The sequence below is a fragment of the Lissotriton helveticus genome, chromosome 6 (assembly GCF_964261635.1).
Source record: "Lissotriton helveticus chromosome 6, aLisHel1.1, whole genome shotgun sequence".
NCBI lineage: Eukaryota > Metazoa > Chordata > Amphibia > Caudata > Salamandridae > Lissotriton > Lissotriton helveticus.
The window spans coordinates 1,891,024,765-1,891,050,279 of record NC_136067.1 but is presented as its reverse complement, the minus strand read 5'-3'; the positions used below and the strand labels follow the sequence as shown (position 1 = coordinate 1,891,050,279).

Below are 25,515 nucleotides of genomic sequence, written 5' to 3'. Positions count from 1 at the left end.
CATTGACACATGGGAACCTGTGCCAGGCATATTTCTGAAAATGTTTGTAAATCCCACAACGTAGTAAAATTGGCACCTGCACGTATATATAATTCTTCAGGTATACATTAACTAGTTTTTTCGTGAATCTAGCTCTGTGTTTATAATGCATTTTTGCTTGTTTGTACATCTCCAGCTGCTTCATAACCCTTAATTCAAGGGACTGCTGCTATGCCCATAAATCATATATGTGGGATATATCGTACCTGTGTTTGTCATATATTAGAGAGAGGCTGTATAATGGCTGACCATGCATTCAAAGATGTGTAAATTGATAAAGGGTTTCTGGTGACACGATAATCAGCCAAAAATCCAAAGCAGAAAGTAGTTTTGCACCTGCTTCTGCGAGCTTATAATGATATACATATATCAGCAAACACAGGACAACTTCGGTGCACACTCGGGGCATTAGTGGGCTTTGTCATATCCGCAGACGCGTTTCTGGCTTCTGCCTTCATCAGTGCGGAAAAGCCATCGATGATTGGCCACAGTCTTTTAAACAGTCCTGCCATTTAATAGGTGTATCCTTGGCCAATGAGCGGCCAGCAATGGGGCGTCTTCATTCCCGTTGTTTCTTGCCAATCGCAATGTTCATGGCGCACCCATCGTTAAAATTAAATGACAGCTGCATTTCCTGTGGCCCTGTGTCCCCTCGCCTGCCGCTCCACACCTGTGAGTGCCCCACGTATTAGAGAGAGACACTCCTGCTTTGTATAAGCAATGACCTCACTCGGTCGACAGTATCTGTTAGCGGCGTTTCCGGCAGCCCAAATTAACAGAAAAGACACCATTCCACCCAGGGCCAGCCGAACTCACGGCGGGTGCAACCGAAAAGCGGAGGTGGAACCGCTTTAAAGATCAGCAAACACAGGGCAACTTCGGTGCTCACTCGGGGCATTAGTGGGCTTTGTCATATCCGCAGACGCTGGCAGCAGACCCTTCAGCCAGCCATCCATCTCATGCTGCGTGATCGCCAAACGCGTTTCAAGCATGTAAAGCTCTTGTTCACTGGCTCTCCCCCCACAAATGTCATGGAAAAGCAGTTTCAGGTGGAACATCACTTTATTCAATTTCAGAGTCCCGCCCTTGTGGGCATCGCAAAGCAGGGCATGCTGGTCTCTGTAGTCTTGCCCATCGCTGCTGACTCAAGAGTTCACTCCAAAACCCGTTTGGGTACTGATTTGCCATAAGGAGAGTTCACATAATGTTTACCCAAGTGGGCACATGGGATGTAAGTGCCGCTACTGAGCCTGCCAATAATCCTCCAGCAGCCAGGCCCCCTTCATTTCAAACAGCGCTCGGCATGTGGAGCGCCGCAGATCCGCGAACTAAGGCGGCGGGACTTCCTCGCGGCGAGGCTGCCGCTACACAAAAAAACACCAGTTGCCCAGAATGAGGAGGTCACACAAAGAAGGGGTCACGCACACAACCGCTGGCAGCAGACCCTTCAGCCAGCCATCCATCTCATGCTGCGTTTCAGGTGGAACATCACTTTATTCAATTTCAGAGTCCCGCCCTTGTGTGCGTCGCAAAGCAGGGCATGCTGGTCTCTGTAGTCTTGCCCATCGCTGCTGACTCAAGAGTTCCCTCCAAAACCCGTTTGGGTACTGATTAGATAGATAGATAGATAGATAGATAGATAGATATTGCAGAGTGGTAGTAACCACTATGTAGTTATAGTTAGATTTCGGAAAACATTTTGCTTGCTAATAACTTTGCCACCATTTCATGAATTTCTAGGAAACGTTGTAGGCCTTTTTTCTACATTGGATGATCATTCAAATATGACGTAATTTTCTAACATTTTGAAGATTCGCTGTATTATCCATTTGATTCTCCGGTACATTGTCCCTCTCTTTTGTACCATATGAATTCTCAATAAAAAAAAAAAGGATGATCATTCAAAGCTAATGAAAGCCCTTGAAAATTATGAAAATTAAAAAGGCAGCCATATAGTTCAGCCCACACTTTATTGTTGTTCTTATTAGTATTTTTGTAATGTATAGGAAGATATGAGGCAGTTTAGCAAACTCTGTAGAGTTAGTTAAAATTATTGTTATTTATTTATATTTTTATTTTTAAATGTATGCTCTACAGCTGTATTGTCTTACAATTATTGAGACAGTACCACTGTACTATTGAAATGCAAATAATATATATATATATATATATATATATATATATATATATATATATGAAAAATTTGCACGCTACCCCACTCTAACCTAGCCTGCACCACTCTATTCCACTGCACTCTATCCCACTGCACTCTCCATGCCATTTCACTCTATTCCACTGCACTCTGCTCTGCACCACTCTACGTCACTGCAGTCTACGCCACTGCACTCTTCTATGCACCACTCTACACCACTATAGTCTACTCCAGTCTACTCTGTCATTCCACTCTACGCTGCTCTACTGTGTGCCACCGCACTCTTCACTACTTTACTCTATTCCGCACCACTCTAGTCTACCGCACTGCTGACTATGACACTGCATACTACTCTGCATCACTCTACTGCAGCCGCTCCACACAGTCCACTCTACCCCATTGCACTCCACACAATGACACTCTACTCTCCACCACAGTACTGTACACCACTGTACTCCATGCCACTATACCCCACTTCACTCTACCCCATTTCACTGTATCCCACTCTACTCTACGTCAAACCGTAAGTATTGTGCCTCAAACTTTGAGAGGCATACTGTGAAAGGTTCTGCTTCACTCTTCCAGCATCTGTAAGTGCAACTGTGGTAGAGCGCAACCGCATTGGCTTTGTTCACTGACCCTGAAGGGCATGACTGCTCTACTCCTCATATGCTAGTGGGCTCTCCATTCCTCATGTGCCAGTGAGAGGCTCCGTCTCTCCACTCCTCATGTGCCAGTGAGAGGCCTCTGCTCCCCAATCCTTATGACCATGTGAGAGGCCTCTGATCTCCTCGCCTCATTCACCTGTGAGGGGCCTCTGCACTCCACTCCTCATGTGTCAGTGAGAGGCCTCTGCTCTCCACTCCTCATGTGCCAGTTAGTGGCCTCTGCTCTCCAACCCATATGCACCTGTGAGAGGCCTCTGCTCTCCACTCCTCTTGTGCCAGTGAGAGGCTTCTTCTCTCCACGCCTCATATGCCAGTGAGCACTCTGTTTCTCATGTGCCAGTGAGAGGCCTCTGCTCTCCAACCCATATACACCTGTGAGAGGCCTCTGCTCTCCACTCCTCTCGTGCCAGCGAGAGGCTTCTTCTCTCCACTCCTCATGTGCCAGTGAGAGGCCTCTGCTCACCACTCCTCTTGTGCCAGAGAGAGGCTTCTACTCTCCACTCCTCATGTGCCAGTGAGAGGCGTAGGCTTTGCACTCCTCGTGCACCAGTTAGAGGCCTCTGCTGTCCAATCCTTATGCACCTGTGAGAGGCCTCTGCTCTCCACTTCTGATGTGCCAGTGAGAGGCTTCTTCTCTCCACGCCTCATATGCCAGTGAGAGGCGTCAGCTCTCCATTCCTCATGTGTCAGTGAGAGGCCTCTGCTCTCCACTCCTCATGTGCCAGTTAGTGGCCTCTGCTCTCCAATCCATATGCACCTGTGAGAGGCCTCTGCTCTCCACTCCTCATGTGCCAGTGAGAGTCTTCTTCTCTCCACTCCTCTTGTGCCAGTGAGAGTCTTCTTCTCTCCACGCCTCATATGCCAGTGAGAGTCTTCTTCTCTCCACGCCTCATATGCCAGTGAGAGTCTTCTTCTCTCCACTCCTCTTGTGCCAGAGAGAGGCTTCTACTCTCCACTCCTCATATGCCAGTGAGAGGCGTAGGCTTTGCACTCCTCGTGCGCCAGTTAGAGGCCTCTGCTCTCCAATCCTTATGCACCTGTGAGAGGCCTCTGCTCTCCACTCCTCATGTGCCAGTGAGAGGCTTCTTCTCTCCACGCCTCATATGCTAGTGAGCTCTCCATTCCTCATGTGCCAGTGAGAGGCTTCTTCTCTTCACTCCTCATATGCCAGTGAGAGGCATCTGCTCTCCACTCCTCATGTGCCAGTGAGAGGCTCCTTCTATCCACTCCTCATATGCCAGTGAAAGGCGTCTGCTCTCCACTCATCATATGCCAGTGAGAGGCGTCTGCTCTCCTCTCCTCATGTGCCAGTTAGTGGCCTCTGCTCTCCAATCCATATGCACCTGTGAGAGGCCTCTGCTCTCCACTCCTCATGTGCCAGTGAGAGGCTTCTTCTCTCCATGCCTCAGATGCCAGTGTGCACTCTGTTTCTCATGTGCCAGTGAGAGGCCTCTGCTCTCCACTCCTCTCGTGCCAGTGAGAGGCTTCTTCTCTCCACGCCTCATATGCCAGTGAGAGGCTTCTTCTCTCCACTCCTCTTGTGCCAGTGAGAGGCCTCTGCTCTCCACTCCCCTTTGACCACAGAGAGGCTTCTAATCTCCACTCCTCATATGCCAGTGAGAGGCGTCTGCTTTGCACTCCTCGTGCGCCAGTTAGAGGCCTCTGCTCTCCAATTCTTATGCACCTGTTAGAGGCCTCTGCTCTCCACTTCTCATGTGCCAGTGAGAGGCTTCTTCTCTCCACGCCTCATATGCTAGTCAGCTCTCCATTCCTCATGTGCCAGTGAGAGACTGCTTCTCTCCACTCCTCATATGCCAGTGACAGGCTCCTTCTCTCCACTCTTCATGTGCCAGTGAAAGGCATCTGCTCTCCACGCCTCATGTGCCAGTGAGAGGCGTCTGCTCTCCACTCCTCATATGCCAGTGAGAGGCGTCTGCTCTCCACTCCTCCTGTGCCAGTTAGTGGCCTCTGCTCTCCAATCCTTATGCACCTTTAAGAGGCCTCTGCTCTCCACTCCTCATGTGCCAGTGAGAGGCTTCTTCTCTCCATGCCTCATATCCCAGTGTGCTCTCTGTTCCTCATGTGCCAGTTAGAGGCTCCTTCTCTCCACTCCTCATATGCCAGTGAGAGGCCTCTGCTCTCCACTCCTCATGTGCCAGTGAGAGGCCTCTGCTCTCCACTCCTCATGTGCCAGTGGGAGGCCTCTGCTCTCCACGCCTCATATGCCAGTGAAAGGCATCTGCTCTCCACGCCTCATGTGCCAGTGAGAGGCGTCTGCTCTCCACTCCTCATATGCCAGTAAGAGGGGTCTGCTCTCCACTCCTCATGTGCCAGTTAGTGGCCTCTGCTCTCCAATCCTTAAGCACCTGTGAGAGGATTCTACTCTCCACTGCTCATATGCCAGTGAGAGGCTCCTTCTCTCCACTCCTCATTGCCAGTGAGAGGCCTCTGCTCTCTACTCTTCGTGTGCCAGTGAGAGGCTCTTCTCTCCACTCCTCATGTGCCAGTGAGAGTCGTCTGATTTGCACTCCTCATGAGCCAGTTAGTGGCCTCTGCTCTCCAATCCTTATGCACCTGTAAGAGGCCTCTGCTCTCCACTTCTCATGTGCCATTGAGAGGCTTCTTCTCTCCACGCCTCATATGCTAGTGAGCTCTCCATTCCTCGTGTGCCAGTGAGAGCGTCTGCTCTCCACTCCTTATATGCCAGTGAGAGGCGTCTGCTCTCCACACCTCATGTGCCAGTGAGAGGCCTCTGCTCTCAACACCTCATGTGCCAGTGAGAGGCGTCTGCTCTCCACTCCTCATATGCCAGTGAGAGGCCTCTGCTCTCCACTCCTCATGTGCCAGTGAGAGGCGTCTGCTCTCCACTCCTCATATGCCAGTGAGAGGCGTCTGCTCTCCACTCCTCATGTGCCAGTGAGAGGCCCCTTCACTCCACTCCTCATATGCCAGTGAGAGGCGCCTGCTCTCCACTCCTCATGTGCCAGTTAGAGGCTTCTGCTCCCCACTCCTCTGTAATAATGTGAGCAGTCTAGTAGTTGGGCGTGGGTGGAGCTACGGGTCTGGAGGAAGAGGAGTAGCAAGGGCAGGAAAGGGTTAGTTAGAGTAGGGACAGAGACGAGCAAGGAGTGCTTCAATAAAGCTCCATAAACAATAAGTAAGTCTTCATTTCCTGCAAGACACTACAGCTGGCAACGAGGATGGGATGAGGTAACCTGCCATCCCTGATCGAAAAAAAAAAAAGAAACGTCCTGTCCCGGGCAGCATGAGAAAGTGGTCGCCGTCGCGACACGTGTGCCCCCAGAGAAATCGCTGCCTGAAGCCAAAGGCCAGCGGTCAGAGCCTCAGCTCCGCGATTCATTGATCGCGTGGAGCCCTGCCTGACCAGCGTGATCGAGCGCTGGGAGGAACCGGAGCCGAGCGCTGCTTCGCGCCAAAATCCGGAGCTCACCCCAGATGCGTGTAACTTGGCATGGCTGCGGAAACGGTCTGAGGCTGAAGAAGTGAAGTCGGGAGCCCACCCCGATCCTACCTGGATGATCAGCAATTTGGAGTGTGTGGAGTGTTGACACCGTGCTGCTGCCTGCAGGACCGGCGATCGGTGAGTCCCGGTGACTGAATCCGCCTGAAGGGAATGAATGAAGCTGAAATCTCGTGGGAACCGAGGTTTCATTAGCGGCGGCCATCTTGGAATCAGGCAGCCATTAGGATATCCCCTATGTGTAGATTGCAAGCGGCATTTTGAGGTCAGGCAGTACAAGACATTGCAAACCAAGCACTGGTAAATGCAAAACAAGCATTGGCGAAGACAAGAGGCAAGCAAACAAGCATTGGTAACTGCAAAACACGCATTGGCGAAGACAAGAGGCCAACAAACAAGCATTGGTAAATGCAAAACAAGCATTGGTGAAGACAAGAGGCCAACAAACAAGCATTGGTAAATGCAAAACAAGCATTGGCGAAGACAAGAGGCAAACAAACAAACATTGGTAAGCGCAAAACAAGTATTGGCGAAGACAAGAGGCAAACAAACAAACATTGGTAAATGCAAAACAAGCATTGACAAAGTCAAGAGGCAAACAAACAAGCATTGGTAAATGCAAAACAAGTAGTGGCAAAAGCAAGGAGCATGCAAACAAGCAAGTAAGAAATAAGCAAATAAGCAGTGGCAAAGAGCGACAAGCGCAAGTAAGTGGAAAAGCGTCACTGGTGCTCCCGTACAAAAATGTCGAATTCACCACACCGAAATGGTGACGGTGCGGCAGCAACCGCACCAGTTGCGACTGGAGTGTCCCATCTGCGTCCCCCGGAACCACTGACTCTGGTAGCTAGCGGGAGCATGGGTCCCAGATGGCAAGAATGGTTCGAGGACTTTGAGGACTATATTGAAGGATCAAAGGTCACGAGAGACAGAGAGAAACTAATTGCACTGCGCAATCTGGTGGGGACGGAAGTCTGCAAACTAATTAAAAAGTTGCCGACAGACGATGCAGGGACTTATGTCAAAGTGCGAGATGCATTAAACAAAAAGTTCTTACACAAAAGAAACGTAGATTGTGAGAGATACATCTTCCACCAGGCTCGTCCAGAAAAGGAGGAAATGATGAGCACATTCATATCTAGGCTACGCCACCTATCTCAGTATTGCAACTTTGATGCGTTTTCAACGGAGGATGCCATCCGACTGCGAGTCATTGATGGTTGTCAATCAGAGACACTTCGAAGATGGTTGTTACGGAAAAGTCATAATCTCGATGAGATTGAGGAAATGACCAGGGTGCATGATCAAGCGGAGGAACATGCCAAAAGAATGGAGACTGGGCGTAGTGAGAGAAGAGAACAAGCGTATTGGATGCAAACCAACAGCACTCGCAGAAGATCAAACGAGCGACAGAGAAGGTCCCGACCAGCATCCCGTCATCAATACAAAGGACGCCGACGCTATGAGTCTGGCCGGAGAGACAAGAAACCAGACCGCTCAAGAAAACCAGACCGCTCAAGAAAATGTTATCGATGTGGGTATGACTTCCCACACATAGATGTGTGTCCAGCAATGGGTCAACAATGCCAAAAGTGTGGACGGAAAAATCACTTTGAGGTGATGTGTGGAGTATATAGCAAAGAAGGAATGAGTGAAGCTACAAGGTCGTCTCGCCCAGATACAAAGCGACATCATGCGAAAGCCGTACAGGATAGAGCGATGTCATCCTCTGGCTCTTCCCACTCCAGCAGGGAGTCTCGCAAATCCCATTGGATGAGAAGGTCGCCAAGAAGGTCGTCGTCGAGAGAGTCGAGATCGACATCTCTGGAATCAGAATACACGGATGAATATGTCTGCATGGTATCGGACCCAGATCAACTAAAGCAATATCCCCCATTAGATATAAGGGTGGGGACGCATGCGACCAAGTTTGTTTTAGACAGCGGGGCGTCACTAAATTACATGCCCGTGACCGAATACAACAAAATGATGCCACCACCCCTCCTGAGTCCGGCACATGTCAGAGTGTTCACCTGGATGGCGAAAAAACCTCTTCCATGCCTGGGCAAATTTGCAACGACACTCAAACACGAATTCCCCTCTGTGCCGGCATATATTCACGTCATTGAGGGTCCGGAGGCTGATTGTCTCCTCAGTCTGCCTACTGCGGAGCGCCTCCGGTTGGTTGAGATCTTGTACCGAGTCAGTGATGATCCGGACATTATTCGTAATTTCCCCAAGTTATTCACTGGGCTTGGAAAAATGAACAAATGTCTAATTCGACTACACATTAACGAACAAGTGCGTCCTGTGGCCCAACACCCCAGGCGAGTACCTTTTCATCTCCAGCAAGCGGTGGAAGATGAAATTCAGGAGTTGTTAAAAGCAGACATTATTGAAAGAACTGACGGTCCCACACCCTGGGTGTCACCGGTCGACATTGTCCCAAAGAAAGGCACTCCCGAAAAGGTGCGTCTATGTGTGGACATGAGGCTTCCCAACACGGCCATAGAAAGAGAGCGTCACCCAGGTCCTCACTTGAGTGACATGATATCAGCATTGAATGGAGCAAGAGTTTTCTCCAAACTTGATTTAAACAAGGGATACCACCAGCTGGAACTACATGAGAAGTTGCGATGCATAACAACATTCGCCACTCATCTGGGTTTGTTTCGATACAAACGGCTGAGTTTTGGTATCTCCTCTGCGGCGGAAATATTTCAAGAAGTCATTAATCAGACCATCAGACACATACCAAATTCGCCGAACTACAGTGACGACATCTTGGTGTATGGGTCGAACACACAGGAACATGACAAAGCTTTAGATCGGGTATGCCACGCTCTCCTGGAAGCTAACCTTACCCTCAATAAGGACAAGTGTGAGTTCCATCAATCCACTCTTAAATTCTTCGGACATGTGTTCTCGGGGGCTGGGATGAAGGCTGATCCTGAGAAAGTGACAGCACTCAATGCCACCAAGAGCCCTCAAGATGTGAGTGACATCCGATCTTTTCTGGGCATGGCGAGCTATTGTGCCAGATACATAAAAGATTACGCCACCATCAGTCACACACTACGAGCCCTCACCAAGCAAGGGCAACCGTTCGTTTGGAACCACCAATGTGAGCGGGCCTTTCAAGAAATTAAACAGGCTGTTTAATCAGCTGACAATTTGGCATACTTTAACCCCAAGAGGAAGACGGAGATAACGGTGGATGCTAGCTCAGTGGGACTGGGTGCAATTCTAGCTCAGTATGACAATGACATTGATCAACGACACATTGTGGCCTATGCCAGCCGCAGCCTATCAGACACTGAGAAGGCCTATTCCCAACCCGAGAAAGAGAGTCTTGCGGTTGTGTGGGCCTGCGAGCATTTTCATGTATTCATCTATGGCAAACATTTCACCATGGTGACTGACCACCAGGCGCTCGTCACCATCTTTTGAAACCCCAGAGCCAAGATGCCACCTCGAATTGAACGGTGGGGTTTGCGCCTACAGGAATACACCTATACAATAATACACAAACCGGGAAAGGCAGCGAATCCCATGGACTATATATCCCGACACCCTCAAACATCCCAGGTCTCACCTCCCTCAATAGCTGAAGAATACATACACTTTGTAGTGGGTCTAGCCCGGCCACCGGCGGCTCCTCTGGAAGCGATACAGGAAGCCACTGCACAAGACAACATCCTTCAGAAAGTGGTGCGCAGACTGCGAACACACCGCTGGAGACACGACAGTGAGGAAGAAAAGAATGATCCTCAAGTCCGCCAAGAGATGCAAGCTTTCAGGAATATCAGTGAAGAGTTATCTGCCACCTCAGAGGGGCTCCTACTGAGAGATCATCGGATTGTCATCCCGAGGCAGTTACGCCAAGGTGTTATTAACCTAGCCCACGAGGGCCACCGTGGAGTGGTTGCGACGAAAAAAACTCTCCGAGAGCGAGTATGGTTTCCACTGCTTGATCAAATGGTGGAACTCACCTTAAAGGACTGTCCCCAGTGTCAATTGGTCAGTCACGGAGATTCCCCAGCTCCTCTTCAAATGACCAAGCTACCCAGTGGGGTATGGCAAGAACTTGCCATGGACTTTTATGGACCTATCCGGTCTGGCAAATACGTTCTGGCAATTATGGATGAATACTCGAGGTTTCCAATAGCACAGTTTGTATCCTCCACCAATGCCTCCAGCACGATTGCTGTGCTAGATGAAGTGTTCGCTGCCTGGGGCGTCCCCATGGAACTCAAGACGGACAATGGTCCTCCTTTCAATGGACATGAATTTAGTGAGTTCGCGAAGCACCTCAACTTCCGGCATCGCAAGGTCACGCCTCTGTGGCCACAAGCCAATGGCACTATTGAAAGATTCATGGCAACCTTAAAAAAGACATTTCAACAAGCTACCTTGGACAAAAGGGATTTGCAGGTGGCTCTCAATGAGGTCCTGCGAGCGTATCGCACGACACCGCATGCTACCACAGGAAAGTGTCCTGCCACTCTCATGTTGGGGCGACCCATTAGAACACGGATCCCGACATGGGAAGGAGCTTTTCGATCAGTGTCTCCGGCACGTGTCCATCAAGAGCTGGTACTGGCTGATCGAGCCGGCAAGAGCAAAATGAAATCCTATGCAGACACTCGGAGGAGAGCAAAATCTCCATCTTTTCACGCAGGAGATTGCATGGTGGTCAAACAAGAACAGGTAAAGAAAACGGACTACATCCTCATGTGCCAGTTAGAGGCCTCTGCTCTCCAATCCTTATGCACCTGTGGGAGGCTTCTACTCTCCACTGCTCATATGCCAGTGAGAGGCATCTCTCCACTCCTCATATGCTTGTGAGCTCTCCATTCCTCAAGTGCCAGTGAGAGGCCTCTGCTCTCCACTTCTCACATGCCTGTAAGACTCCTCTGTTCTCCACTCCTCATGTGCCCGTGAGAGGTAGGTCAACCTCACCAAGCATGAAAAGGTCTACAGGTGGGAACAACCTACCTACGTCCAACAAGGTGTTTCTTGAATGTGTATTAAATAGTATTGTAAGCTAAACATATACCTAAGTAATGTTACAAAATGAAATAAATGCATGTTATAGTGTGTGTTAGTGTGCAAGATATCATTAATTTAGTGCTAGGATTTTTGCATTTGTTTCCACAAGCACAGATTTTCAGTACCATTAATTAGCCATTTAAATGCATAAGTTCAGTGCTGCCACCTGCAGGTAGAATTCGCACTTGAGCCCTCAACCTGTTTATATGATCTAGTGGGGAATTATTCCAGGCTCCAAAGGTTTGTTCCAGAGTATACTATAGTTCTCATTGGCAAGCAAACAGATGTAGACATGATAATCCTTATGTTCTTTGCTTCCCCTAATAACTCTAGTTAAATAAAGAAGCTGTCTTTCATAGCTGGAGCAAAGTCAGCAATGTTCGGAAAGCAAAGGATTCGCCAGAGGACCACAATACAGTGGCCACACACCGTATTCACTAAGATGCATCCAGCAGTGTCTTTGGAAACATGCTGAGTCTTTCTGTGTTTTACTACACCTGTCTGACCTCATGCTTTCGATTTAGAATCTACAGACAGAAGAGAGTTTCTGAGATACTCCATACAAGCTGTTGTGCAAGCCTCAGATGTAATCCTCACTTTAGCAAATCAATCCTGCATGCCAAATTGGTTAAAACTGGATTGTGGGAAAAGAACGAAAGGCGCGCTTCTAGCTGTAAAATGATTGCTTTATTGCTGAGAGCGACGACATTGCCACCCTTTTCCCTCATGGTCTTACACACAAATAGAAATCTCTTCGTGTGAGACTAATGCATGGGTATCACTATGTCCCCTGCTCCCCGAACCACTTCTCTTAAGAGATGCACTCCCAGGCCCGGACTGGCTACCGGGCAGTTTGGAATGCTGCCTAGCTGGGGGCTGCTTTTACTACGGTGGGGGCTAATTTCGTTCATGGAGACCTGCGTGTGCTTCGAAATAAACAATGCAAAACCAATTTCGTTTAGCACACGCGGGTCTCCATGAACGAAACCACCACCAGGCTCAGCCGCATTCCTAACTGCCCGGTAGCCAGTCCGGCCCTGTGCACTCCGCCACTTGCAGAACTCCACGTTGCACAGCTGTGTTTTTCCGCGAACTCCGCCCAGGCCTAGTGATGAGCCACATTACTAGTTATGCTCCTTCTTTTTCAACAAATAACATTGCTCAGTAAAACCAGGGTGGTCCAGCAAGGTAAAAATATCTTGAGCGCCTATCAAGACTTTTAAAATACGTTTAGAGACAACAAGTGCAAAATATGTCCATCACTTCTCTGGGCAATCAGATCATCACATTGACCATTTTATTTATTTATTTATTTACAACGTTTTATATAGCGCGAACAAGATCCCAAAGGATATCAGAGCGCTTTACAAAAATATTGACATTAAATAGGAATAAAAGCAATAATAATCGCACCTCAGACACTGCTAAAAATATATACTAATCCTCTATTGCGTGTCACATACCACTGAAGAAAAATCTGCACACTTGGCAGAATTTCTGAGGTTGTAAGTGATCTCTGTGTGGACATATCCACCGTCTCCACCTTTGTGAATCCAGTTTTGCTTGTAGAGATGCCACCTTTCACTACTGTGTGCCTGATGTACCCACTGAAAGCTTCAGGTAACATGAATCATGGGTTGGTGTCCTTGTTGGTCTTTTAGTGATCAACAAGGACGGGCACTGACGCCACGATGGTGTCGGTCCCACCGACATCTTTAATTGCGGTCAGACTGCCGCATTACGATGCATTTGATCTGATCACATTACCCTAGGGACAGACCGATAGCTTACGACGGGCTCAAGGAGTCCATCAGGCGGTCGTTCAGATCGCATTCCCCACAATGGGGGCAGTGCCTTCTCAGATACCGCCGTGGGGATTACAATCCACCTTTCACCCAGTCATTTCGTGTTGGTTCTTCTGACGTGAAAAGGCTGGCTGAAAGGCTTTTTTTGTGGCCCGTAGCAGGCCCCAGTGCCCCGTGGCCCTACGCCATGGAACCTCCTCCTTAAACATCTCTGCATCGTGGGGCAGACACCGAATGGTGGCTGCCACTGGGTGCAGGGATGTTTGTAAACATGCCTCAATGCAAAGAGGCATGTTTCCAACCACCTCCATGGCGGTCGGATCCTAATTTGGCAGACGGGACCACCAGCTACATCTCGGTAGGTCCCGTTCCCGCAGCGATGGCCGCCATCGTAATTGCCCCATAGTGTCTTGAACTATACTGTGTGCTGAATGGAGAGAAAGCAGAGGGTCATGCTAGCTATAGTGATATGGTCTCACATTTTCATATCAAAGGTAAACCTGAAGGCCATCGGATGCGCATGATGGAGCTTATGAGCGTTTTTAGCATGGTTGGACCAATTGCAAAATTATAGGTTGCTGGTTGAAATTACCTACATGAGAACTACTCTGCCTGCAGCATAGTGCAGACAAATGTTAAGCACAACTTTTGAAAAGGTTTAAGATATTAAATATAAATGGGCCTGATTCATAAAGGGCCTCCGCACTCGTGGCGGTGGCCTTACAGTCATGGAGTAATCTTCGCACCAGGGCAGAATCTCTGCAAAGAGAATTAGCATTGCTGAGATTCCGTCCTCCGTGCGAGACTCTTCCACAACTGCAACGCCTCTGCCACGAGTTCGGAGGCTCTTTATGAATGAGGCCCAAATATGTTTTAAACTGCTGAACTCATACTATACACCTGCATAGAGAGACATGACGTCACGTAGCAAATCAGCCAAATAGTAGTCCCTTTATCTTGAGCTGCATAGAATTAATAGACTTATGAGTATTTAATCTGTGGCATCTCTTATTGTCTTTACTTGGTCAAGTCGTTTCAAGACTCACATATTCTTTCTAATACCTTATGGTGGTCCATTAGGACCAGGATGTCATCGGCTTGCATTTAGGTTTGGCGGCCATGGTCAGGAATCAGATGACCTTGGGTTAGCATCAAGGTGTTCAACCATAGGAGGCTGATGCCTATGGAAATATGCAGGTGGTCTACACTTTTGCATTTTTCATTCTATTCTCTTCACCCATCGCTCATGCCATCCTAGTCAACTATAAGGAAGTCTTTACATTTTTTAAGTGATTTGGCTTCAATTACTTGATCACGCTTGCATGCACTGCTGATCAGTTGAAAATGTTCAAGGCAGTAGCAATTGTCCATAAAGGACCACAGCTTTTCCTAAACAATTGTTATATAGAAGTGGTGCCTGTTAACTGGTGAAAGCTTGAATTCTAGTCAACATCATAATTTTTGTCATGAATGCGAAGTTAAAAAATTGTGTAGTAATAATTGATGGGCTCATCACCATCAAAGCCTTGATAAGTGGGCTGGAGGGGGTGTTAGAGGCGTTTACTGTACCTGGAAAATCCAGTATTGATGGGTGCAGTGTTCACTGGATGCAGTAAATAAATCCACCTGCGATTTCTCCTATGGTAAATGGTGTTACTTGAGAATTGTGGCGCTTTCAGCACCAATTTCCTCATATATTGGAATATACTGCATATTTGTCACCTAGGAAAATCTCACTAGGTGTGACCTGCTGAAATTTACCAGGGGAACATTGTGGAGTGCAGTAATTACCTTTGTACATTGAATTCCACAATCAATAGATGTTGGTAGGCCTAGGCAAAGTGGGCAATTGCCTAGTACCCCCATCTTCCAACGTGTCCCCTGAGAAGGTCAACTTTCTCTCCATTTGACCTTGGTCTCTTCTGCCTTTTCCTCTTACTCTGTCTCTGTCTACCTGGAGTCATCTTCAGGGTTTATGAGCATATTTAACTTTTTTGTTGTGATTCTGAAATGTTAACATATAATTCACTATTGTTTGGCATGATGTTAAATCATGCTTTTATTATGATAAAATAGCAGGAAATGGGTAAAAAAAAAAATCAAAGCTGTTCTGAAATGGGGCCCCTAAAATAAGTCTTGCACCGTGTCCGCAAACTCGTTAAAATTACACTGCCTCTTGTTGCGCATATAGAGTTGTGCAGGGATTGCAGTTTGGTGGCCCACTTGTAATCAGGGCTTAGCTGTATCTTTCTTATCGAATAGCCATGCTGTTTGTTGCTGTATCTTAGGTATGCTGCGTCTTTCTTATAGAATAGCCATGCTGTTTGTTGCTGTATCTTAGGTACCCTGTATCTTTTTTATAGAATAGCCATGTTTGTTGCTGTATCTTAGGTATGCTTTATCTTTCTTATAGAAACACCATGCTGCCTGTTGCTGTGTCTTAGGTATGCTGTATTCTTCTTATAGAATAGCCATGTTTGTTGCTGTATCTTAGGTATGCTTTATCTTTCTTATAGAAAAACCATGCTGCCTGTTGCAGTGTCTTAGGTATGCTGTATTCTTCTTATAGAATAGCCATGTTGTTTGTTGCTGTATCTTAGGTATGCTTTATCTTTCTTATAGAAAAACTATGCTGCTTGTTGCTGTGTCTTAGGTATGCTGTATTCTTCTTATAGAATAGCAATGCTGTTTGTTGCTGTATCCTAGGTATGTTGTACCTTTCACATGCCGACAGTTGTTATAACTTTGGTATGCTGTATCTTTTTTGTGGAAAAACCATACTGCCTGTTGCTGTAACTTAGGTATGTGCGATAGTAATGTGTATACCCAACATATATAGCATAATTTGAAATTGTTTCTGTTTTTCTCTTTCCTGCAGGAGTACAATGTCACGTCAATTTACTATGGTATTAGGAGCGGCACTACTAGTGAATTCTACCCAGGGCGACGGTGCCTGTACAACCACAAATAGATTTGCCTGGTTTGAGTCTTGCAGACTCACCCATATTCCTCATGTGCCCGAAGACACACTAAAATTCGCCTTGAGTCTCAATTATATTTTGGAAGTTAATGCCACATCCTTCCCGCTGTTGGAAAAACTGACTGTTTTAGAGCTGGGCACACAACATACCGGGCGATTAACGGTGAGAAAAGACGCATTCAGAAATCTACCCAACCTTCGTTTCCTAGACCTGGGAGGCAACAAAATGCTGCTGTTGGATCCTGATGCATTCACTGGCTTATACAGATTAACAAGCCTCTTGTTGTACTTTAACAGCCTTGATGGGTCGATTCTGGAAAACGACTATTTCCGAGATCTTGTTTCCTTGGAGCTTGTTGATCTCAGTGGAAACAGCATAACACACCTAAAGCCTAACCCACTGTTTTACTATCTACATAGCTTCAGCAATTTGAGCCTAAAGTTTAACAGGATTGGGACTATTTGTGAAGGAGACCTGCACAGTTTCCAGAACAAAAACATTCAGTTCCTTGATCTCTCAGTTAACAATATGTATAATTCACTCAACATGGACTGGGCCAAATGTGGCAATCCATTCAGAAATATTAAGTTTGAGATACTGCTAATGTCTCATAATGGGTTTAGTTTCGACAAGACACAACGTTTTTGTAAGGCCATAAAGGGAACTAAATGTATACACCTGGACCTGAGTAGTCATACAATGGGTCCAGGGTTTGGCTACAAAAACCTCAAAGACCCTGACAACGAGACATTTATAGGCTTAGCAGAAAGTGAGTTGAAGATTCTAGATATATCAAAGGGCTCTATTTTCTCGCTCAATCCATATATTTTTGCAAAGCTCACTCAGTTGGAAACACTGATAATAACAAATAATAAAGTAAATCAAATACAAAAGGACGCATTCTTTGGCCTGAATTCTCTTCGTACCCTTAACTTGGCCGAAAACATCCTGGGTGAAATCCGTGATTATACATTTAATGGACTTCCTAATGTTACAAACATTGAGTTGGAGAAAAACCACATTGGAATTATCCAGGAGGGTGCTTTCAAACACCTAACAAAATTAAATAATTTAAACCTCAAAGACAATGCTTTGAAAACTGTCGCTTTATTTGCCAAGATACCCTTTATTGAATACATCTTGTTAGGCGAAAACAAAGTGACCGAATTGCATTTAAAGGTAATTAATGCGTCTGTTATAGATTTATCTGGAAACAGACTCAAAGATCTCGGGATTCTTTATGATCTTCTGTCTTCAAATGCTACCTTTATCAAGCACATTATTATGAAACACAATGATTTGTCTCGCTGTTACAAACAGCTTCCGATGCAAAACAATCAGCTGGAATACCTTGACCTTGGATCAAATGTGCTAGAGCTTGTTTGGAGTTCAGGACAGTGCCTGGATGTCTTTAAAGCCCTCTTCATGCTTCAAGTTCTTGACTTAGACAACAATTTTCTTAGGGTCCTACCTGAAAATATATTTTTTGGGCTAATATCGTTAACGAGACTCAACCTCTCCTCCAACAGCCTCACTTACGTCCCTCGTAATATTGTTCCTGATAATCTTCGGATCCTTGATTTGTCCAAGAACCAACTTGTATCCCCAGACCCAGATCTTTTTACCTTCTTGAGTCAATTGGATATAACAAATAACCGGTTTGTCTGTGAGTGCTCGCTGAGCAGACTTATTGGGTGGTTGAATCACACCAATGTAACTCTGATTGGATCCAGAGATGATATTTCATGCATTTTCCCAAGTACGATGACAGTGGTCCCCCTTCATAGGAACATAACGGATAACTGTGACGAGGAAAACCTGGAACACCTGATATTTTCACTGTTTGTCTTCACGTCAGTGACTCTTATCATTCTTATGACATCCGTGATTATTTACGCACGCTTTCGAGGATATGCCTTTATATTGTACAGAAACGTAGTCAGCATCATAATGAATGACCAGAAGCAAGAGGTGGATGATGGGTGTGGCCACAGGTATGACGCCTATTTGTGCTACAGCAGTAAAGACTTTGAGTGGGTCCAGAATGCTTTTCTAAAAAACCTGGACTCACAATATTGTGAAAAGAACAGATTTAATGTGTGCTTTGAGGAAAGAGACTTCATTCCAGGGGAAGACCACATCATCAATATCCGCGATGCCATTTGGAACAGCAGGAAGACAATCTGCATTGTGACAAAGCACTTCCTCCGAGATGGGTGGTGTGTGGAAGCCTTTAACTTTGCACAGAGTAGATACTATACCGAACTAAAGGATGTTCTCATTGTAGTTGTTGTCGGAGCCCTGTCTCAGTACCAGCTGGTGAAATTTAGACCTATTCGATCATTTGTTCAGAGGCAGCAGTATTTGAGGTGGCCAGAAGACCTCCAAGACATTGACTGGTTTTTAAATAGACTTTCAAAAAAGATTCTTAAAGAACAGTTAGTGGAAAAGAAGATGAGAAGCCTGCCAAAAGACAAAAATACATTGGAACTGCAAAATATAGCCACAATATCTTAACAGAAGATGCCCATTTCCCTGTCCATGCCAATATTTTATTCTGCTTAATTCTCACATGTCAGCAAGGATTAAATTATTTCTAAAATGAATTATGTGAGGAGTTGTATGCACTCATTTAGCTTTCTGCACATTTCAAGGAAGACATTGGTTGTCTGCATTCTTTTTAGGTGTCTAAGCTTTGAACCCATATAAAGACTAGTAATGGGAACTCATTATTTCTATCCTCCAATACCAACACTCGCTCTCAAATTCGGAATGTGTTGGAGGAGTGGGTGCTACTTATCCCACCGGGAAAAATCCAACATTGTGGAGTTTGGAACTTATTGTGCACGATAAATAGTACTTTCTGAGTTTTGGGGTATAACATGCAGATTTTGGTACTTAACACACCAATACATGTTATGGTAAATACGGCACTGTCTTAGATTTTACTTGCCACAAATGTAATGAAGAGTGAGGTATTTAACACACCCTGTAATTCACATACCACTGAACTCAGAATTCTGCCTCCCTGCATAGAGTTGCAGAGAGGTTAGAAAACACTGAACCACTGATAATCGGGACCTAAGTTTACTATTTAATAGAGAACACCATCAGCTCTTTCTCCATAAAGCCTTTTTCGCCTAAGAGATTATGGTTACTGTGAACTGATCTGGTCATAAAAAAGCCTAGAGAGGGCCAGTTTTATTGTTTGTTCATTTAGGTTATTACCATTGAGGTGGGTGCATAAATACAACTAAAATGTGCATCCAGTCACTATGGGGTCTATTCAGAAAGGTAAAACCTGTGTGAATGACATGAAAAAAAAATCATTTACACAGGGGTCTTCTATCTCACCTCATTGGACTTCTTTTTTGGAGAACCCCATGCTTGGGGAATCGGCTCTCATGGGAACAGTCATATAACAATCTGAATATTACAGAAAACAAATAAGTGCCATGGTATTTCACAGAAGGCCTCTGCATGTTACAGCTACAGGATTAGCCATAGGACCACAATAAAGCACTGCACAGTGGCCACACGCCTTATTCACTAAGATGCATCCAGCAGTGTCTTTGGAAACATGCTGAGTGTTTCTGTGTTTTACTACACCTGTCTGACCTCATGCTTTCGATTTAGAATCTACAGACAGAAGAGAGTTTTTGAGATACTCCATACAAGCTATTGTGCAAGCCTCAGATATAACCCGCACTTTAGCAAATCAATCCTGCATGCCAAATCGGTTAAAACTGAATTGTGGCAAAACAGCGAAAGATGCACTTTTATCCGTGAAATTGTTGCTTTATTGCTGAGAGCGAGGACATTGCCACCCTTCTCCCTCATGGTCTTACACACAAATAGAAATCTCTAGGTGTGAGGCTAATGCATGGGTATCACTATGTCATAACATAACATAGATAACATATGTATTTGTAAAGCGCACGTTGACCCAGAGGTCTCTTGGCGCTGAAGAACAGATGTTCATTGTTACCCAGCTCAATGGTACTCATTTTATCGACCTCAGATAGATGAAAGGCAGAGTGGGCCCGCCGGGATTTTAACCTATTCATAAAGAAGAGGAAGGTGCACCAGAATGAAGTCAGTGAGCTTCAAATGTATTCCAAAATATATCCTTTATTGTAGTTTCAGTTTAAGATTGGACATCAGCCAGCGCGTTTCGTTCCGAATGGAACTCCGTCAGGGCTCAAGTTTCTTAATCTTGGTCCAATTTATTTTGTATACAACAGTCGATAGATTCCAAAAGATTAGTCCAAATAGGTAGAAGCCTGGGTTCGCGAATCGCAAATCAGTTGCAGAGTCCCACATTCTTTCAAACAGTTATAGATAGTCCACAGAACGTTAACCCAGGTCCTCCGTATCCACAGGGAGGCTAAGTCACAAACACTAGTCACTCTGATATTACAGAGTCCAAGGGCCAAGGTAGCGGCCAGCAATCCTGGTCAATGTCAACGCTCTCAGTAGGAGTCCCTCATCCGGACTTTCGAAAACCTGTGACAATGAGGTCGAACACAGGCCCCTGCAATGGATGCATTAGTCCATTGAGCCACCAGACCTGGCCTTGTCCCCCTGCTCCCAGAACCATTTGCCTTAAAAGATGTCCCCTCCACATCTTTTGATCACGTTCTAGCGCACTGACAGGCCTCTCTGCTAATGAGCAGTGAACCTGTGCACCGACATACAGCATCAATGGATGCTGTATATGGGTGCACAGGTTCACCCCTTATGCCTACGAATTTCTATTTATTGACTATCAGGCAGCACTGTATGCATCATGTGATGAAGACAGAATGTATCCGTAAATCAGATCCCTCCTCATAGCCCTTTAAATTTCATATATTTACTCGTCGTTTTCTCCCATGGACCTTACTCGCTAACTAACCGTCATCGGCCATCCTGCGCACTACACGGACGAGGGCTGCGACGGCTCCTGAACCTGTTTGTGTAACCTGAACGTCTTAACAGCTTAACTCAACAAATTAACCCCTTCCATGCTGATGACGGCACCCAGCCGTCATGCATCAGGGTGGGCGTGTGTTGATGACGGCTGGGGGCCGTCGTGAACCCGCCCACTCACTAAAACGGCCGCACAGGCGCAGAATCGCGGCCGCGCCCAAGGGGTTAAACTTTTACTCCAGGTATGCTTCTTTGTAAATCTGTATGAAACATTGCTAACCCTTATGGCAGTCCCAAAGACATCCCCGCTTGCTAAGCTTAGCAAATGGCGTCAGAGGGCAGATCACAAGATACTCCAAGGCAAATTTTTCTGAACGGAGAGTCTTTTGTAACCAAGGTTTACCATATTTCAAGACAAATCTACAAGGTTATCAAGGAACTATTTTTGCGGACTTTGAGGCAATGTATTTATTTGTTTGGAATTGTTTTATGTGAAAAAACGTTCTTTAATGTTATTTACAAGGTATTTTTCTACATTTAACTTAATGTACCTGCAGATATATGTACGTATAGAAAGGCTTTTAGATTCCAGATTTAAGGTATTTTCAAAAAAGTACTTATTTCTGATTAAAAACCGAGAGAGGACCTTTTGGTGACTACCTCCCTTGTTTGTTCAAGTAATCCTTGTCAAATCATGCTCAATAAACAAGGTAAGCAGTGATAATTTTTTATCTGAACAACTCAGTACCTTAGATGAATGTAAATGAAGACATCTTTGCCCAACTGTTTTATGTACCTCCTCCCGCGTTCACAGACATATAATTTTGCCCTTCCTTCCTAAATCCCCTCATGCCAAGGTGATCTCTGCTTCTGTAATCTCTAAAATAGAATATTTAACAGTCTTTACCTTGGGTTAACAGAAAACCCATAAAAAAACGAAATTCTATAAAATACTTTGATGTCTGGAAAGTTCTTGGTCTCAAAAAATAAGATCATGTGACTGGAGCCAGAAAGAGTCTCCTCTGGTTCCCTGGGAAGCAATGAGTGATTTATGATCACGGTTTTTCACAACAAAGGTATTTCTTGCTTTAGTGAATGATTTAACAAGCAGTCAACAGTTAGAGTGTGTTGCAGCGTTGGGGCAACTCAAAAGCAGGCTGCACTCAAGCGGATGGACATTAAGTTCTGGACAGAGGCTACACTTCAACTATACTCAAGGGTGACCGCGAGAGACAGATTTGCAAATAGGGTAACTCCATCGGCCAGAGGTTGCTCGGTCGACCGAAGTACAACAAAGGGTAAAGATAACAACCTAGATGGATTGTCAAAGATTACAGGGAGGGGGCATATCACGATGCAAGGTGAATGGGTTCCCAGCAATAATGGGAACATTCCTAAACCTCTAATTCTGTGAGATTCCCTAAACACTGTGGACTCTCAGAGGGCTACCTGAGACTCCAGGGCAGAAATGTAGGATCCCTCCCCAACAAGGGGAGGAGTACTTTGGCAAGGGTTATATTTAAAGGAGGCCAATTAAGGCCTTTTCCAATTTTATGTGAATCCCAAGCACTGTGGACTCTCCCAGAGGGGAATCTGAGACTCTGGAGCAAGAATGCTGGATCCCTCCCCAACAAGGGGAGAGGGAGCGCTTTGGCAAGGGGCACAATTAAAGGAGGCCATAAGGCGCCTATATCCCTAGAGCAGCTAACCTTGAAGGAAGAGGGGAGATAGATCAAAAACGGTTCACCGACAAGGTCTAAAATGAAGGGGCTAGCAGAAAAAGAGCGTGAGAAGAGAAGGAAAGACGTGGATACATTGGGACAAAATAAATGCGGAGGGAAAGGGAGGATGTGGACCTGTGGGGAGAGATTCAGCTGCCATAGAAAGGGCAGGCAGGTATAAGAAGGCTCAACAGGGAACAGTCAACGGAACTGGCAAAAACCCGGAGGAGTCGGTGAGCAAGCAAGGGTAATGGTAAGAGACAAAATTAACAGAGAGAGTAAAGGAAAGAAGTAGTGTAGTACTATATGAACCATAGTATTAGAACATTAAGACATGCAAATAATCGGGGGGGGGACATAACATGAGAGAATGGGGGAACTGAGGAATCAATAACCATTTTAAAACAATGTGAGTATCCATGTGGAGGAGAGAAGAACTCCAATAATAGTTTGTGAGGGGGTCAGTGGGACTGGCATTTGGGATCAAGTCGCAAGATTGCGGAGCTCGACCGGAGTGACCATTGGCGGTGGACGCAAAATGGTGGGGGGCAATGTCGCTCAAATGTCCAGAGGAATAGCTTCTTCATACCTCTGGATAAAATCTCCATGTTGATCCACACGTTAGAGGGAGGCAAACCAGGAGGGATGGCAGTGGGAAACGCATCAGTGGCGAACTCCGGAGGCAGTAGAGGGCTTGGGGGGGGTAAAGAGTCTCGTACTCAGTCCGATTCATCAGCGGGCAACCTGAGGGCATCGGAAATGTGGCAATGGAGTTCTCTGTGCGGCGCTGCTGAGGAAGACAGGCCAAAAAACTACAAAGGGGGGGCTCTAATCAGTATGGCTGAGCCAATATCCAGAAAAACAAAATGAAAATGCCAGTACTGATGCAAAAGAATAATTAACAAATGTTTAAACACAGGACCTGAAGGAGTAATTCAAGACTGGGAGCTGATTAGTAGCTTTTATTATTTTGTTCAAAAGAACAGCTATATTTTAAAAAAACTTGTTCAAAAAGGTAGACAATATTACATGCTAAGTACAAAAATAAGAGATAAGGGAATCTTTCATCATATCAAACATGTCACAAGCATACGACATTCAACCATTCAGGAACAACAGGAAATTATAACATGTGCAATATATTACAGTGACCAATATTTACAGTGAACGAACAGGCACAAGAATGCTGGAGAAGGCCACGGTCTGCAAAGTATTTTGGAGGGTATTACTAGAAAATTATATATACAAAAAGTACATTCCTTAAACAAATTCAGATATTCTCAGTTTTTTTTGTTAAAGAAAAAATGAACAAAGTAATGTACAAAGAGTAGTGATAAGCAACAGGGCGATTCAGATGAGCTTATCACCCATGCAGACTCGAGAGTGGCAATGGGCCTACGCGTTTCGAATCCTACTGGTCTATGAGGATTCTCTTCAGGGCCTTTGGTTATATCTAAAAGAAGAAAAGAAAGATTGAGGGGGAAAGTTATACAAGATGTGCATTCAGTGAATCAGCATCAGATCCCTCACTCAGGTATCACCCCCTCCTCCACAGCTTACCCAAATGGTGAAATTACATCCAGATAATCAAATTCACAGCATCATGGCTGGGGGGAAAAAAACCTGTACCTGAAAATGATCAAGGCAGACTAGAGTTACCTACGTGACCTAATCAGGGTGGCTGAAGAATGAAAGAATTGGAAAACTTATAGTCTTACCTGCCTTGGTAGTAGGCGGGAATGCTATGCTAGAGGCAGAGTCACTTGGAAGAACGATTGTAGTACCTATAAATCAGTGGACACGTATATAATCAGGGCAGGTTTCTCGCTGGTAAAGAGCTAGAAGTTCTAAAATAGCTGCAACAGTCCTTACCTATTATTATTGAGCCTTTATTTTAGAGTGCAACCGCCGTCGAAATGAGAGTAAAACAAAGCACGATGTCTATAAAAAAGTAATGGAGCAAAAGCTTCAGTTAACTGCAACCGCCTCAGGATACTAACGTATCAATGTGTAACTGCTGACATTTCTTACCAGAAAGACTGAACATTCAATGTTGAAATTACTGTAGCCGACACTTTATTTAGAGTAGTTTGGGGAACCTGGGGGAGAACCAACATTGCGCCCGTCAGTACATTTGGAATGCTACCCACCAGTAATTCAATAAAGCTCGAAGGAAGCAACGCGGCTTACCGTAGTTAATTGCAAAGGGCGTGGTCCGCCAAACGCGGCTCGCTGATTACAAACGAATCACAGGCCCTGCAAAATATAACATGGCAAATGTCAGGGGACCGTTGGAACGGGTATGACTAAATTAAAAAAAGTTGTAGGCGTGTTACCGTAAACGCGGCGCTGCACGCTGAGGGCATTTTGAAGATAATTACTGCGGTAGAAACAACGGGGTAAGAGTTAGTTACGAGGCGGTAAAGTGTAAATGGCTAACACTGCGAGACATGCGTCTAGTAATACTCACAAATGAATCACTAGTCCAAAACCTCAGGCGACGGCGTAGCGGGGAGGCAGCACTCTGGCACAAGCGCCTTAGCTAGCTGGGCTGCCGTGCGACCGCCCATATATACAGGTCAATACTTGGTATACGCCCACTACGTTTCCCGGTAGTCTGTTTGGAAACAGAAAACCAGGGCCGGATTAGCAGGTCCGCAAAGGTTTCCAGTGGTCTACTAGAAAAAACGGAATTTGCATGCATA

General features: G+C 45.8%; 2 protein-coding genes across 2 annotated transcripts in view; both read left to right on the top strand.

Annotated features, from left to right (window-relative positions):
• LOC144763852 (toll-like receptor 5) overlaps positions 1 to 21,736 on the top strand; it is a 207,095-nt gene extending 185,359 nt beyond the window's left edge. Inside the window, exon 3 of the transcript XR_013596266.1 lies at positions 16,076 to 21,736. The gene's annotated coding sequence lies outside the window, so the exon portion shown is untranslated. The remainder of the gene's footprint in view (positions 1 to 16,075) is intronic.
• Positions 16,083 to 21,736, top strand: TLR5 (toll like receptor 5). Its single transcript, XM_078649833.1, has one exon. The coding sequence runs from the start codon at positions 16,083 to 16,085 to the stop codon at positions 18,693 to 18,695; it is 2,613 nt and encodes an 870-aa protein (XP_078505959.1). The 3' UTR covers positions 18,696 to 21,736.
• Positions 21,737 to 25,515: the final 3,779 nt, after the last annotated feature.

What these genes read in the sequence shown, in the direction of transcription:
- TLR5 (XM_078649833.1), top strand. Translation starts at nt 16,083, where the DNA reads ATGTCACGTCAATTTACTATGGTATTAGGAGCGGCACTACTAGTGAAT.